This window comes from Sander vitreus, chromosome 2 (genome assembly GCF_031162955.1).
Source record: "Sander vitreus isolate 19-12246 chromosome 2, sanVit1, whole genome shotgun sequence".
Lineage (NCBI taxonomy): Eukaryota > Metazoa > Chordata > Actinopteri > Perciformes > Percidae > Sander > Sander vitreus.
In genome coordinates this window covers 12,689,450-12,706,403 of record NC_135856.1, presented here as the reverse complement: position 1 = coordinate 12,706,403, position 16,954 = coordinate 12,689,450, and the positions used below count along the sequence as shown (strand labels likewise).

The window sequence follows — 16,954 nt, the reverse complement described above, 5'->3', positions numbered from 1 at the left end:
CATTAGTGTCATTCTAGACTCCCATTTGTAGTGCCAGTAGGCTACATGGATTATAATGGTAGCGGCATTTAGATTAGGCTATGTGTTATTGTACTGTACAATAACAGAAAAGGAGGCGAGTCTGGATCCCTCTGCGTCTACTGGAAGAAACTGCAGTCACGTGACCACAAACGTCAACAACGAAATGGCAGCCTCCTGTTTTGTAAATTAACACAAGGTCCAAGCTGGTGAAGGAGCCCTTTTTTAACCCAAGAATCACATATCCAAGACGAAACCACTGGGTGTGTATTCAGCATTTCAATGCCTACATAACCGGGGACTTTAACGTTAGCTAGCGGCGCTGTGGGGAGCTAACGTCTCCGTGTGCAGAGCATAGGCAGTAAAAGAAAGAGCAGGGGGGGATGTTGTTGACTGTTTTCAAATGAGAGAACGGTTGGTCACAATACGTCTGTGTCTGTAGCGTATTGTGCGTTATCAAAGCGGAGAAAAAAGCGTTTACTTAGAGCCGTAAAATTGAGAAAATTATCCAACAACTTAACAAATATCCTGCGGCGTTCTACCACACCCAATACTAAAATCAACATCGACTCACTGAATTAATTCATTGTATGTGTTATGGTTGGCCTGTTGATAATAGTGAATTGAAAAAGTCGCCCGTCCACGTAGAACTAAGCTCTGTGGTTTTATAGTCGTATTAGAAAATCATAATCACAGTTTGTTTTATTGTTTGGGTGACAGGGGCGTTTCTAGGATTTGAGGACATTGGGGGCTAGCCCGGACCTCTGTAGAAGGTCCAAGCCCCCAGGAAGAGCGCCATGTCTAAAAGCCACCATGGGCTTAGCGGATAAGGGTGTAACTGCACCCCATGGCCCAGAAAGACTTTTCACATAGACTTTGCATGGCGAAAGAAACTACTATATTTCAGCAGATACTTTTTTTTTGGGGTACATCAACTTACCAGCCCGAACACTTAAAGGGTCCTTGTTTAAAACGTCACATTTTAAATTTTTTTAACATTCACTAGTAACCGAATCCAGAGTTATTAAACTAGGCATGATGAACGTGCATAATGGACGCGAGCAGACTGCACTGCGCATGCTCATATGACTGTTCTCCTGAGGTCCTGCAGCTGTAATAATGGATAATGCTAACCCTAATGGTTGTAATTCACCATGTGTTCTATAAATACATCCATGGTATGTATGCTGTAAAGCCTGTAACGTGGCTAAGAGATGAAGCCATGGATGTTATTAAGAGAAGATCTGTTCACGAAACTGCAGGCTAACCTTAGTAGCTAGCACTAGCTAGTAGCGCGGCATAATAATTACATCTCCTTGGTTGTCTAAATACATCCATCGTTTATTTAGATAAGCATGTAAACGATCAGGAACAACGAAAACACAATGTTTAACGTTATTGAATATTTTATACAATGAAACAGTGAGTTCATGAGTTCGCCACTTGTAAGAGACACAAGAGAAGCTCATGAACGAGCATGTTGCTACCGGTTGCTATGACAACACAAACAAACTGTTGCTAGTGCGCATGTCCATCGTGACGTCATGGGCCAGTCAATGCAGAAGATCCGAACTCCATGATTGCTTTATGTGCTTTTGAGCACTCTCATTGGAATGAACGGGGCATCCCGCCGAACGCTGTATCCAGTTCTCTTCACACATCCATGCCCTCCCCTCTCCTCTGTCTCCTCAAGCCCCCAGGAACAGCGCCAGACTTTGAAGCAACCCTGCGCTTAGTGGCCAATGGTGGAATTGCAACATCTGGCAACCCCAAGCCCAGAAAGACTTTCCCGGGGTTTTCCCATAGACTTTACATTACATTTAGTCTACGTCTATATCAGCGAATATTTTTTTTGACAACTTACCAGTCCAAACACTTAAATTGTCCTTATTTAAGTCATAATGTTTAAAAACATGTAACATGCACTAGTACTGGGTGGTATACCGGTTTATACCGGTATTAATTTCCCATATTATATGAATTTTTCATATACTGTAATACCGTACTGTAATGCAGCATTGCTGCAGAGAGCGCTACGGCCGAAGTAATCTGCGAGAGAATTGAGAACGGGAGCCCTGTTAACTGCGTACCCTTCTCACTCATGGTAGTAACTTTATAACACAACAATTAATAACCCACAACTGACTCTCTTTAACAGGATAAAACACCATAGCACACAACAATTTGTGACTTAAACAATTTAATTTTAACACTAATAATTTTACATTTACAAAGTTACACCGCCGGACGGCATGTTGGGTAACATTATAGCTGCTAGCTAGCCAGGTAGCATAACAGTCTGTTAAGCTGGGAGAGGCTCCGGTCGCTACTGCACATTCAAAAACAGTGAAGAAAGAGGATGAAGAAAGACCGGAGATAACACCAGAACAACGTATGCTCAAGAGAGTAGCTGTCTGTTGTTCTGAAGTGTTTTATTTCTAAAAAACGGACATAATTTAGCCACTGTTGTTGCCCGTCGCTTTAACGTTACTCGGCCGTGCTAACATAACTCGGCCGTGCTAACGTTAAAGACATGTCACTTCAAGCATGCAGCGGAGCAACATTATGAACGCAATAACAATCCACCTACAGTCCCACTACAGACCGTTGAGAAAGACGGGTTCAGAGCAATGATTAAAACACTGGATTTAAGATGTCTTGCCTCGCTGAATTATGTCCGCCAACCTACTAACATTATTCAAACACCGAAGGAGGCTGACAGTGGAGTCAGGAGTGGATTCAGTCGCCCACTTTTTAAATTTTTTTAAAATTATTTTTATATTTTTTAACAGACAAATACAATTGAACAAGAACAAAACCCCTCACCCACCCCCTACACTGTGCGGTATCGAGGAAAACAAAACAAAACAAACAAATAAGCAAAAACCTTGCCTAATCACTCTCCTCTACTTCTTGTGATGCTGAGGTCATTAGGTCTGATATTTGTGCTGCTGCGCTTTTCCATAGGTCTATAGTCGATGAGCATAATTATGTCTAGAAAATACGCCAACCACTGTTTTATACAAAGCGAGTGGGGGGGGGGCAGCGTTGAGCTATCATTTTCTTGGTTGCGGTTGAGCCGGCTAGCCAAACTTTCCTCCTGTCTCTCAAGCAAGTGTAATTTAGAGTCGTCATTAAGTAACAAAAAAATCGGGTCAGTAGGAATTCGACATCCTATCACATCAGATATTGTTGATGTTGTTTTATTCCAGAACTCATGCACCTGTTCCCACTCCCAGACCATGTGCAAGAAAGTTCCAGTTTGTTCAGGTTGACAGAACGTGCAATAGGGAGTGGGAATGACTTTAGAGACGTATCTCTTCTGAGGAGTCCAATATGTCCTATGACATATGTTGAAGTGGATCTGCTGGTGATTTGGGTTCTTGGAACAATGGAAAATGTTGTCCCAAACTGTCTCCCAATTAATTGCGTTCCCCTCAGGCCTCAGCTCTCACTCCCATTTTTTTGCTATTGGGAGTTCTCCTATGGATGCTTGCATCAGTTTGGCATAGATCTTGGATGCTAATCCTCTCAACGGAAAATCAACAAACCATTTAAAACTGGGTGCAGCTCAAGACTGTTTCCCCATGGTACTCCATAACATTTTAGGGCTGATCTTAAGCGCAGATACAAGAAGAAGGATGTCCTGGGGACCTCAAAACTAGCTGTTAGATCTTCAAAACTCAACATACCTTTCTCATTGAATAGCTGGTTTACAGTATAAATACCTCTATCACTCCACTGCTTGCAAGCAAAGGGTTTGTTACCGGACATTAAGTGTGTATTGTGCCAAATTGGGGTGTTCAAATGCCATTTGTTGGTGCAGCATAGTTGCTCCTCCATCTGTTTAAAGTTAGTTAAATGGTTTGTGATAATAGGGCCATAGGCTAGCATACACTTTTTTTGGACACACACCTATAAAGGCACGGTCTTGCAGTCTTAGACTTCCAGTGAGGTTTTGCTCTATTTCTCTCCATGGGACTGTAGATGAGGGGTCCATCCACACTCTGAGGGCCCGTAGCTGAAAGCCTCTGTGATACTCAGTCGCCCACTTTTCTACAACAAGCTGACTTACCTTTGGCCACGGTAGTGTTTATACAACTATCTTACAACTATTTTGTTTTGAAAGGGAAACAATGTTAAAGTTGTTTGTATGTGTATTCATTAGATTTAAGTTTATTTTACTACTTTGCAGTTTGCACAATAAAAATAGTTTAGATTCTGTAACTGTTTCATGCATTTTCCTTCATATAACATTGTATAATGTTGTGGAGCCAAGCAAACCCTTTAGTAATCAAAGCTTTTAGTAAACATGATGACATTAAAAATGTTTTTGTGATATTCTATGTACTCCTGACAGTAGAATAAGCCATTATACACCTATATGAAGGCCAAAAGAAAGAAAATACTGTGATATACCGTGAAATTGCCAGAATCTTAAAAAATACCGTGATACAAATTTTTGGTCATACCGACCCCAGCACTAACATGCACTAATAGCCAAATCCAGAGTTTATTTAACTATGCATAATAAATGTGCATTATGAACGCAAGCAGACCCAAGGGACTGCGCCCGGCTGAGCCGCCCTGCACTGCAGGCTCATATGATGGTTCTCCCGAGTTCCTTCAGCTGTAATAATGGATATATTGGCCATAATTCATCATTTGTATTATCTTACAATACATCCTCCGGCTGTATGCTGGAAAGCCTGTAAAGTAGATGTAACGTTATTCACTTCTCTGTTCCCAAACGGCTAGCTATCGGCTAACAGTAGTAGCTAGCGGTAGCTAGTAGCACAACATGATGATTCCATCTCCTTGCTTCTCTTAATACATCCATTTACAATGAATGGCAAGTTCTCCACGTATACTTGTTTCTTGTTTCTATATCCACAAGAGACAAGCTCATGAATGTGCGGTGTTGCTACGACAACTCAAACAAACTGTTGTTCTAAGCGAGTGCAGCTAGGATGCGGGGGTTAAAGGAATTTTTAGTGCGCATGCTCATCATGATGTCATGTGCCGCTCAATTCGGAAGCAGAGCAGAAGATCCGGCTATTTTTTTAGCTCCATGAGTGCTTCATGCATCACTGAGCAACTCTCCTTGGAATGAACGGGGCTTCACGCCAACGCTGCATCCAGTTCTCTTAATACATCCTTGCGTGCAGCGGGCAGTCAGCTGACACAGCCACTAAGCTTTATGCAAATGATATGTGATGACATCACAAAATTGTAAATGCATTTGAACGACTTTTTTGCAACTTTTTGAGCCTACTGTAGCTACTTTCATTGGAAAGTAGTTGGCAACACTGAGTACAAACACACAGATCTCTGAAGCCGACCCGTCTTTTGCTCTGTGTTCACTGTCTCTGTAAAAATAGAGATGAGCAGCATGGCTTCTGTGGTCAGAGTACTGGAGCAGCTTGAGTTGACTATAATGGACGTGTTCTGCTAAGGGGGAAACTGCGGCAGACTTGTCACGCTGCGTCTGTGCTCCATGTATTTTTGCCTACACAAATACTTCATCCCTGCAACATTCAGTTGAGTTGAAACCGAATACTTCACAACTGCTATCATTAAACAGCAATTGAACGATTGAGTTGGAAAAACAGTTAAATGTATTTATGTTAACATTAGTTTAATGGAATATTAAAAGGTTTTCTTTCACTCACACACATTGGTGCAACACCATTACGTTAAGTAATGTTATGCAATGTGAGGTTTGGAAAATAATGGGGAAACCGTTTTTTTTTTTAATGGAAATTTGATTTATTTACGAGAAAAACCCTGGAAATAAAAGTATGCTGTAGGATCAGACGAGTATGTCCCGCTTGCTAAACAGTGGCAGAAAAATAACACCAAGTTATACCCCCCTACAACAAATGTGAGTAGTGATAGTGAATTCACCACCAGACAGGATCTTCTGGCCTTTGTTTTTGGCCAGGTCTGTGGAAATCGGTCACAGACCTGCCCACACCACCCAATTAGTATTTCCTTTTAATATTTAACTCCTGTGACAATTGCTTAATCAGCATGTTACAGTAGGTTAAAGATCCAGGTGTGGACTGTGACTTTAAGCTCCACGTTTATAGTTAGGTAAAGTCCGTCACTGTCCTGCTCCAGTCACCTGAAGTCAACATGTCAGGTAATCTATGGATAATTAGGGTGGGTTTGAATAACAACAGATGAATGTTTGTTGTTTAAAGGGTAGTTGTGTTAAATTTGTGTTTTTCAGGATTGAATAGATTTGTTTTTACATCATAAATGCCTACGTGTGAAACTGTCCGCACTTGGAATTATCAGCAGCTTTAATCTTTAACTTTTGACATTCACTTCTTCATACGTATTAAGGGCGTGTTTTGAAAAAGTGTGCTATCAAGAAATATTACTTAAATGTTATATTAACATGTTGTTTTCTGTCATCATTCAGACACTGGCATGTCTCCAAAGATCACAGGAGAACTGCTCAGGCAGCTTCGCCAGGCGATGAAGAATTGTAAATACTTCTCTGAGCCCATACAGGCTTACATCGTCCCTTCTGGAGATGCACACCAGGTAAGGGACATCACACTAGGGCTGGGCGATATGGAGAAAATCAAATATCACGATATTTTTGACCAAATACCTCTATCGATACCGCAGCGATATTGTAGTGTTGATTATTGGTACTTTCACAAAAATAATATACGATGAGATTTTTGATAAATAATCATTAGTAATGTGGATATAATGTCCAAGTGGGTAAAGGCAAATAATAGAACAGCTAGAACAGTCTGGTAAGTTCAGACAATGACATAACTTTACTGTAATGCAGCCTTTAAAACCAGGAAAAGACACCACTTATGCGATATTACGATATCCAAAATCCAAGACGATATCTAGTCTCATATCACAATATCGATATAATATCGATATATTGCCCAGCGCTATATCACACACACACACACACACACACACACACACACACACACACACACACACACACACAACATATGTATATACTACATGTTTGCATTACTAAAGTCACCCCTAAATATAAACTAAGACGCTCAAGCACACAGTCATGCAGATTCTTGACTTTGTGTGTGTCCTTATTCACTTATTATCGTCTTGTCTGGCATTCGCAATTAATTGTTGCCCTTTGCCGACTGCTCCTCCCTTTACCCCTCTCCGTGCACAGGGCGTAATGTGAGGAGTACAGCAAATGTGGCATTTAAAATGTCTGACTGGTTGATGGCCACTTCTTACTGATTGTTAATGAAGCTGCTCTCTCTCTTTGCCCCCATGTCTTTCAGAGTGAATACATTGCACCGTGTGACTGCAGACGTGAATTTATCTGTGGATTTAATGGCTCTGCAGGTACGTTTGGCTTGGGTGTGAATGGCAATGTACATGCAAGTTTAAAAGTCATCTAATCTAAAGTTCAAATCTTAGTTGGGCAGACCGGTAGCCAAGATCTAATTTCCACTGTGGAAAAACCTAAGACAATGTGATAAATGAACTTGCAGGGACATCCAACTTTTATTCTGTTGTTGCATTGTCTCATGTTCAATTTTGATAGTGCAGTCGATGTACAGTAGACATTTGTTTTTTATGATGTTAGAGGAAGTGTAGTTTTTGGCACGGTGGCCTACTTTGGTAAGAATCACTGTGGGAAATCAACAAACTTTGAAAAGAGAGAAGGAGAGCTTACTCTCAGACTTTTGATTGCTGCTCTTATTTCAGAGTCGTACTGTATATCTCGCTTCTCAGAACTGACCCAACAGCTTTGACCCAGCGTCTTCCTCTAAAAGCACAACTGACACATCAGACGAGTAACAATACAATCAACTCTATTCATAAAACACATTTAAAAACAACAGCGTTGAGCCAAAGTGCTGCATATTCATAAAGCAAAAATGTTCCTTGTAATAACAAGACAGTAATAGACTCCCATCAGTTTTCTTGCATACTTTTACTTTCATCCATTGTACAAACCAGATCCAACAAAGCATCTGTGGATTGGAAATGTCAAATCTGCTGTGTGTGTTGTGATGTGTAGGTACTGCCATCGTCACAGAGCAGCACGCTGCACTGTGGACTGATGGGAGATATTTCCTCCAGGCCAGTCAGCAGATGGACAACAACTGGACCCTTATGAAAATGGGTAATGTTGATGTTTCTGTTCTACATAAAAATGAAAATAAAAACATTACATTACATATCATTTAGCTGACGCTTTTATCCAAAGCGACTTACATTTGCTATATATGTCAGAGGTCGCACGCCACTGGAGCAACTAGGGGTTAAGTGTCTTGCTCAGGGACACGTTGGTTGATGTATTGCAGTGGGAATCGAACCTGAGTCTCCCACATCAAAGGAATGTGTCAAGTGTATGACTGTCTCTACAAATTCTGTTATGACCTTTGTCTTTATACACAACGCAAACGCTAAGTACCCTTTATCCTCCTACACATGCTCAGAGGTAATGAATGAATGAATACCTTATCAATATTGTCCCATTTATGTCTGGCTTTTAAGACGAAAATAAATCTTCAAAGAAGCTGTGTGTTAAACACTGCTATGTGTCATATTGTACGTCTCTGTCTTTGTTTGTGATCAGTTGTTTTTTTATAATCACGTCTAGGGCTGAAGGAGACACCCTCTCAGGAGGACTGGCTGATCAGCATCCTGCCAGAGAACTCTAAAGTGGGAGTAGATCCTTGGATCATCGCTGCTGGTAGGTTGCAGTACCATTTTCCTCTCAGCGCAGTCAATCAACATTACTAGTAAGGCCTCAGCCCATAATGCAGCAGGAAATATGCTGTAGTAAATTAAAATCATACATGTTGGAGGTTTGATTTAACAATATAGAGAAAATCTTCAAACGCAACAGCTGTACAGAGAGCACCCAATTTTGCCTCTCCATTATCTCAACTTCAGCCTCCTGTTTGACCAGCAGGCATGGGGGTCAAACAAATCGTATGTATTGTGTGAATCTTTTGTGACACATTTTGAAATTGACTCTTTTCCCTAGAATCAATATTTTTTATTTTACCAATGATTCACCTAAATGTGTTTTTGTTAATGCGGTACCCCTGACCGAAAGCAGGAACTGCAGAAAATACACGTTATGTACTTCTTTACAAACGAAATAAATGTCAGACTGACTGACTGACATGTTCTCTTCTTCTTCTCCTCATGATATATTGTCTCTAGAAGTGTATTATTCAACTTTTGTTTTTGTTAAAGAAGGAAAAGAAAACCGCGATACTCAATACTACCGAATCCAAGCCCTAGAGATTATAGAGAGATTATAAAGTTCTCACATTGCACAATAACTTCATAAGCTTTTAGACCGCTACGCTTGTGTAAGATTGTGTTTTTTTTAAACTATTTGCTCATCTTAACACTCGTGATGTTATGTTTCAGATCAGTGGAAGAACATGTCCAAGGCGCTGACCAGTGCAGGCCACTCTCTGGTGGCTGTGCAGGACAACCTGATCGATGTGGTCTGGATGGACCGCCCAGAAAGACCCAGCACACAGCTCCGCACCTTGGGCTTAAAGTACACCGGTCAGTTCTAAACACCATTCAACCATTTAACAACATTTCAATTACAGGAGCTTAGGGTTTTGTGTCAGAGATAGAGACATTTAAATCTCCAACCACCCCTTTACCTTTCTTATCTTTTGTTTCCAAGCCAGAAAAAGTAAAGGTTTTAGCCCACTGTAACTAGATATACATGTTTTTGAAGGAAAGGAATACAGTGGCACCATGTTGATGAACATTGCTGTCTTCTTACAGGTGTGTCCTGGCAAGACAAGATCACAGCACTGCGAACCAAGATGACTGAGAGGAAAGTCACCTGGTTTGTTGCCACAGCGTTGGACGAGATTGCATGTATGGATCATTTTTTTGTTTTACCTCTGCCAAGGAGGTAGTGTACTTGAACACAGTAATGTAAAAAAGAAAAAATGTTGAGATGATTTACTTGATTTGAAAACTTAAGACTAAACACCTTTACGGGGGCCGTATAAAAGAAAGGAATCAGCATGACAGACAGCAAATGCATCCCTCTGAAGATGTAGTAGATATTTAAGTAAAGGACTTTTACCAGGGATATCTTATTTGACTGGACATCAAACATTATGTCTGTCTGACCTTTTTGTTGTTGTAACCATACAATAAATATCAACGCTGTGTTTGTTAGGATAACTCTTAAAATAACAGCATAACGTGCGGTTTAATAAGCCCTGGGCTATGGGTGGACATATCCTGCAAGTTCCAAGGGTGTAACATGTTAGGGCAAGTGGAAATATAATCCCAGGGGCCAAACACTATAGCCCAAAGGAACAAAGAAATAAAGGCCTATTCGAGATCCATTTTGTTGACGCCACATTAGGTTTTAGCAGTTTTTAGTTACTGTTGTGTAAAACAAGCAGCAGCCGTACCCAACATCCCTACTGTTACATAAGTCTGATACATGATCACGATCCAAGGACCCAGGGATGCACGGGTGTCCCTCTAGATGCCTGTCTGATTACCTTGTTCACCGTGCCTAATGAGCTCTTGTTTCTGATTGTTTGGTCTGAGAGTTTGTGTTAATTAGAGTAAATGCTGAATTTGATTGTCATCAGGTAGCATTTAGACAAGAGGGTTTAATTGAAGGGGATTTGCTCAGGCATCCACAAAGGATGAGTGGCAGTCCAATAATAACGTTGATATTTAACACCCAGTACATTGTAGTGAGGTTTCATTTGAGACACATACTGTAGTGTTTAAAATGGATGGTAACTATACTGTTTTGAGTGTTGGCATGGAATAGGAAATATAACTAAGTGGCTCCTGACATTGTCGCTGTCATTATGGGATGAAGCTATTTCTTTCTTACATTTTACTAAACATTATGTAAATGTCATTTTCTGTTATTTCCTTTTCCCAGGGCTTTTTAACCTCCGTGGTGCAGACATCGAGTACAACCCAGTGTTCTTTGCATATGCCATTGTGGGGATGAACACGATAAGGTAATGGAATGTAACAATGCAGCAAGGTATTGGCCCCATCGATGTTCTGTTATCTGCCTTAATGCTACCGACTGATATGAAGGACTTAATGGTGGTGGTGAATTATGGGTCAGCATTTCTTTATCTCAGAATATGAACTCTCTTTAAACTAACAACGTAATAACACACACTCATTTATATGCATTAAAACTAGCCACACAAGGTTTTCACCTGAATTCCCATTCTCACTGAACTCAACTTCCCCTCTGCAGGCTTTTTGTGGACCTAAAGCGTCTTTCTGATCCTGCATTGAGAGACCACCTGCAGCTGGACTCCCCCAGCAAGCCCGAGCTGAGCATCCACACGTACCCGTATGAGTCGGTCTACACTGAGCTCCAGGCCATCTGCGCGGCACACAGCCCCAAGGACAAAGTGTGGATCTGTGACAAGGCCAGTTGTGCTCTCACACAAGTCATCCCCAAGGTGAGAGAGCACCATAACACATAGCTAGATTCTAACTCAGTTTGTGTTTTCCTGGTTCCTAAATGGGGCCACGCACTCAAGTACCATCTGTATCCTCATACACATTAAATGACATATTTTGAGTGTGTTTCCATAGTTGGTTTGAATACATTCTCACTAACAACCTGCATTGCAGTTTTGCTAGTGGGAGGACAGAAACACATAAATTCTGTTGTGGTTTTTTTCAGTTGACCAAGGCTTATCCTTGTAGTCAACAGTTAATTTACTGAACCATTTGTCAAGGCAGAAAGGCATTTTGGGGCTCAGCGTTAATTCTTTTGGCTTTGACAGTTGGTGCAATACTTTGCTTGAAATATTTCATTATATATATATATATATTTAAATAATTTTACTGTTCCATTTATTTTTAGGTAACATCAGCAACTGTTTAGGCTGTAAACGTTTCCCCTTGAACTATTTCAGGCCCACAGGACTCCGATTCCCTACACTCCACTCTGCCTCGCCAAGGCTGTGAAGAACGAGTCTGAGATTCAAGGCATGAAAATGGCTCATGTAAGAAAACTTTGGACCGCCTTAAAATCCATTGTGTACAGCCCCTAAGTATTGAGTTTATGACATCTGAACTGTCTGATTTTACGGAAATCTTCTCCAACAGATCAAGGATGCAGTTGCCCTTTGCGAACTCTTTGCTTGGTTGGAAAAGGAGGTATTTTCATTATTTTTTCTGAGGCCATACATTTTAGATACCATAGGATAAAAAACAGCTCCGGTCTGTATTCACAGGTGCTGCGATTATTGTTTTACAGATTCCAAAGGGCACCGTGACAGAGATATCTGCTGCCGATAAGGCGGAAGAATTACGCAGGTCGGTTTCTTTTTCATGGATGTTTTACAAACCACCACATTTTCCTCATTTGTTTGAAGAGCTGAGAGACGCTGTTTGAAACTGTGTTGTGATAGTGACTATTCTGGAGTTATACTGTATCCCCCTCTACCGGCACTGACGTGTAGCAAAATGTAATCACCTGTAATCAAGATGTGTGCTTTCTTGAGTGAGTCTCTTCAGTATACTTTGTCTTCTTCAGTCAACAGAAAGAGTTTGTTGGACTCAGTTTCCCCAGTATTTCCAGCGTCGGTCCCAACGGCGCAATCATCCATTACAGGTCAGTTGGCTTATGAAACAGGCCCAGATGTATTAGATTTGTGTAACTGTATCTGCAGTTTTATTTTTTTATGAATACCTTTTTATTTTACTTTAGACCACTGCCTGAAACTAACAGAACCCTCTCCATGAATGAAGTTTACCTGATCGACTCTGGAGCTCAATATGTGTAAGCAAGATAATTATTACATACATCCATTGCATTGACGCTAACCAAACATGCTATGACTTAACTCAAGACAGTCATCACCTCCAGGCCTGTTAATGCCAAGAACACAGACAACATAGAAACAGTTCAGTGTTTTTGTGCATTACATGCATACATCTACATTTATTTTCTGTCTTTGGCAGTGATGGAACCACAGACGTCACACGCACCGTGCACTTTGGGACACCATCAGCTTTTGAGAAGGTTAATTTGATTGTTTCTTGCTAGTGCACTAGTTTTCACTGTCAAAATAAGTCTAATCCTGGGTTAGAGGTTATTGACTAAAGCTATTTGAATGACTCTTAATATCAACATGTAAAAGCTAAAGCAGTGTCATTAAACATTACCGATTTTATTTTCTGTGTTGTGTTCTCTCTCTCTCTCTCTCTTTCCTCTAGGAATGCTTTACCTATGTACTGAAGGGACACATAGCTGTCAGTGCTGCTATTTTCCCCAATGGAACCAAAGGTCCTCTACACTGACACAAGGGTTATCTTGTACCGTAATACTGTATAGATTACCGAATGAATGTATGAATTTTTATTTTCGTGTCTGGTCATTGATCCATCCCATCTCATAGGATCATTCGGAGACGTTACTAACAATAAACCCAACATTCCGACATGTTGACCCACCAATATCTAACAGCATAATACATACAAGAATCAACCAAACATAAATATACACATTAGCCAAACATAAACCTCCCACAAATAACACTCCAAGAGATATCCCACAATTGAAAAAACTAACAAAACAAACCGCCCCCTAAGCACAAAATACAGTACACAAATCCAGATAAGACAACATCTACATCCTTTGATACCAGTTTTAAACGTGTTCAGTATTGACAAACAGGTTAGGGCTGAAATTATGCATTTACATATAGTATATTCTCTCCCCTTTTTGTTGTGTGTGTGTGTATGTATATATATATATATATATATATATATATATATATATATATATATGTATGTATGTATATATATATATATATATATATATATATATATTATATGTATGTGTGTGTGTGTATATGTTATTGTTAGTCTCAGACCAAAAAACAAGTAGCAATAGCAATAGTGTAGGCATCCTTTAGATCAGTAACTAGTAAACAGTGTAAAGTATCTCCCTCTTCATCACATGGGGAGAAAAAAGCTTACTTATTAATTAATTTGTGAGCATTCATTTTCACTTTCCCAGCATGCATTGGATAGAGGACAGGGGACCAGTGCTAACACATATATAAAGTCACCAAATTTCACATTTGGGCAAAATGTTTAAATATTCTTTGTGGCATAAAAATGTGGGGGGAAAAAACACTTGATGACTTTGTAGTGTGCTACTTTAAAGTGTGATCTCCAGCTCTAACCCTCCCTTCTCTCCCCAGGCCATCTGTTGGATTCGTTTGCCCGAGCTGCTCTGTGGGAGTCGGGGCTGGACTACCTTCACGGTACGGGCCACGGCGTGGGCTGCTTCCTCAACGTCCACGAGGGGCCCTGCGGGATCAGCTACAAGACCTTCGCTGATGAACCTCTGGAGGCCGGCATGATCGTCAGTGATGGTATGGGGCAGGGAGGGGGAGTTGATTTAGCCAGCGAATGGTACGGTAGCTGGACTCTGTAATGTCTTGTAATATATACAGTCAAACACCAATACATGTTTAGGTCCTCCAAAATTCAAATATTTAGCATTTTCTGTGTTTGATTATGTAACATTTTGATCTTAATTCTCTTTCTCTTTTCTAGAACCTGGCTACTACGAAGATGGATCTTTTGGCATTCGTATTGAAAATGTGGTCCTGGTTGTACCAGCTCAGCCCAAAGTAGGTCCTTTAACTGAGAACAGGGACTTAGTTCATATAATCATGGAATCAATAGAGATGCTTGGATTTTTCACAATATTATTATTATTCACCATATGCATGCGCTGGTAATTCATGTTTGAATCCGTATGTTTGTGTTCTCTTGTCTGTGTGTTCAGTACAACTACAGAAACAGAGGCAGTCTGACGTTTGAGCCCCTCACTCTGGTTCCTATCCAAGTCAAGATGATGAACACAGAGATGCTTACTCAAAAGGAGGTAAAGAATATCCAGTGTGATTTATGTTTTATATTTAAAATAATAAAAGACAAATTCACCCATTAAAGATTGGTCTCAAAACCTTTTTATTGGTAAGGTGATAAACTCTTCAAATAAAACAAATCATCAAGTGTAGCCTACTTAACACTAACAGTTTAAGGAAGAAATGTAAGAAATAGGAACCATTTAATGTAATGAACTATGCATTTGAATATTTTAATAATATTCCTATTACATTATGCACTACTTGGACACAGAACAGTGTCTTCATGCTTTGACGGCCTTTCTTCTCTGTCCTGTAGCGGGAGTGGGTGAACGAGTACCACAGGAAGTGCCGGGAGGTGGTTGGAGCAGAGCTGGAGAGGCAAGGCAGAAAGGAGGCACTGGAGTGGCTGATAAGAGAGACCCAGCCAATCGTCTAAGGACTGACTCTTGTGCAATCCAATCCTTTTGCTGAGTTCTGCAATTGCTCTGCAGTGAAATCGTTTGTATTTTTCTCATCATTCTCTGTGTCTCACACTCGGCTTCTTTTGTAAAGCCATTGTATCAGCAGTTTTATTAAAGATCATTTCAAAAATAAAGAACTTTTCTGTGTTTACTACTCTGTCTCATGTAATCAGCTTTTCTTGAACTTTGACAGCCTATTGTTTAGCATGACATACCTGCATTTTTGAGGTTATTTAAATGTGGAAGAACTTTCTTAAGATGAAAAATGTAAAGTGAAAAAAGTAAATATTTGACTTGTATGAAATGAGCATTACAACGTCGGAATGCACAGTATTTAAACACTATTCTAATACACATTTTCAGAAGAAATCCACAATGACAACTTTAGACATATACATGAATATTAGGCCTCTATATAACTAGTAGCATCATCCCGTACTGACATTTTGCACCTTTAAAATTAAAGGTACCCTGTTGAGTGTTCTGTTTACACTCCGTGTTTCTCACCCAAATGCATTGTGTGTATCACTGAAGCCTTACAAACATGATGCATGCATTTTCTATTTTGTAAACCATTTGCAGTGCCTTTCTAAAATTCTGCATTGTTTAGATTGATTTACATTTATCGTTTGCTAGCTTGCAGTCTTCTTCTGCCCTGCTTTTGCATGCACATTGCTACGCTTCTTAGCCACGGTACCCAGCCAACAGGTGTAAGCGTGGCAGAAATGTGGATCACGTTGCCATGTGCTCATGCTGGTGTTTCAAGTATGTTTTAGGGATAGAAAACGAATGCAGTTGCATGGATCAATGTCAGATACACATCCTCGTTTGCTTTTGCACCCACGTTTTGCATTCGAAAAAGTGAATTAGGCAGCAACCGTCAGAAAAACTTACTCTGGAGTTATTTGTTATGAAAGATTAGATTAAGTAGCCTAGAACTCTAGACGCAACCTAGCGGCAGCAAATGTCATTTTCAGCCAGGGGGTCTAGCAACTTTCCGTTGGCTTGCGAGCTGGAAAAACCAAACTCCAGTCAGCCCAATCACATCGTGTATAGAGTCGGTGGGTGGGCTTATCATAATGACGGCAGAGTTGCGACGGTTCCACGTGAATTCCCTGCTACTTGAAAACAAAGAAGATGGCTGCTGCTGCTGGTGAACAGCGGTCTTTCGAATCGACTTTGGCCGCGACTCTGGAAGACTTTTCTTTGAGAAAAGAACAAAGAACGGCACTGAAGTCATTCTTAAAAAAGGAAGATGTGTTCCGAGTTTTGCCGACCGGATACGGCAAAAGTTTAATCTTCGTTGCTCTGGTTGGTTGTAGCGCTATCCTATTGCGTACAGAGGGAATTTGAAAGACAACCCGTTTATCCCGCCCCTCGGATTGAGCCCTGCCAATGCTGTGTTCCCAGACCCAACATCTTGATGTGTGTCTGGCTTGTCAGGCTATAGATTAAGGTCTTAAAGGGGTAAACCAGTGATTCATAATTGTACTTTCAAAACAGAATGGTCAAAATTGAAACTGCAGTGGATGAAATATGCTCAATTTTAGTCCCTATATGGGTCAAGCC

General features: G+C 40.5%; 1 protein-coding gene across 2 annotated transcripts; it reads left to right on the top strand.

Moving 5' to 3' along the window:
• The first annotated feature begins 155 nt into the window (after window positions 1-155).
• On the top strand, window positions 156-15,536 carry xpnpep1 (X-prolyl aminopeptidase (aminopeptidase P) 1, soluble). 2 transcript variants are annotated; one of them, XM_078278622.1, is made up of 21 exons: window positions 156-281; window positions 4,006-4,104; window positions 6,449-6,573; window positions 7,314-7,377; window positions 8,060-8,164; window positions 8,645-8,737; window positions 9,430-9,573; window positions 9,805-9,900; window positions 10,943-11,024; window positions 11,276-11,486; window positions 11,949-12,038; window positions 12,142-12,192; window positions 12,293-12,351; window positions 12,572-12,649; window positions 12,746-12,817; window positions 13,000-13,060; window positions 13,255-13,324; window positions 14,247-14,420; window positions 14,605-14,681; window positions 14,840-14,938; window positions 15,241-15,536. In XM_078278622.1, exons 3-21 carry the CDS (start codon window positions 6,457-6,459, stop codon window positions 15,358-15,360), a joined length of 1,863 nt encoding a protein of 620 aa, XP_078134748.1. In that variant the 5' UTR covers window positions 156-281; window positions 4,006-4,104; window positions 6,449-6,456; the 3' UTR covers window positions 15,361-15,536. The 2 variants fall into 2 exon arrangements, with proteins under 2 accessions (XP_078134748.1, XP_078134739.1); XM_078278613.1 differs by lacking the exon at window positions 4,006-4,104 and having other exon boundaries at window positions 157-281.
• The last annotated feature ends 1,418 nt before the right edge of the window (window positions 15,537-16,954 follow it).

Excerpts from the sequence above, each read along its gene's own strand:
- xpnpep1 (XM_078278622.1), top strand. The coding sequence starts at position 6,457 with ATGTCTCCAAAGATCACAGGAGAACTGCTCAGGCAGCTTCGCCAGGCG. Across the intron at positions 12,193-12,292 it reads TTGCTTGGTTGGAAAAGGAG|ATTCCAAAGGGCACCGTGAC; the intron begins GTATTTTCATTA and ends ATTGTTTTACAG. Across the intron at positions 12,352-12,571 it reads AAGGCGGAAGAATTACGCAG|TCAACAGAAAGAGTTTGTTG; the intron begins GTCGGTTTCTTT and ends TGTCTTCTTCAG.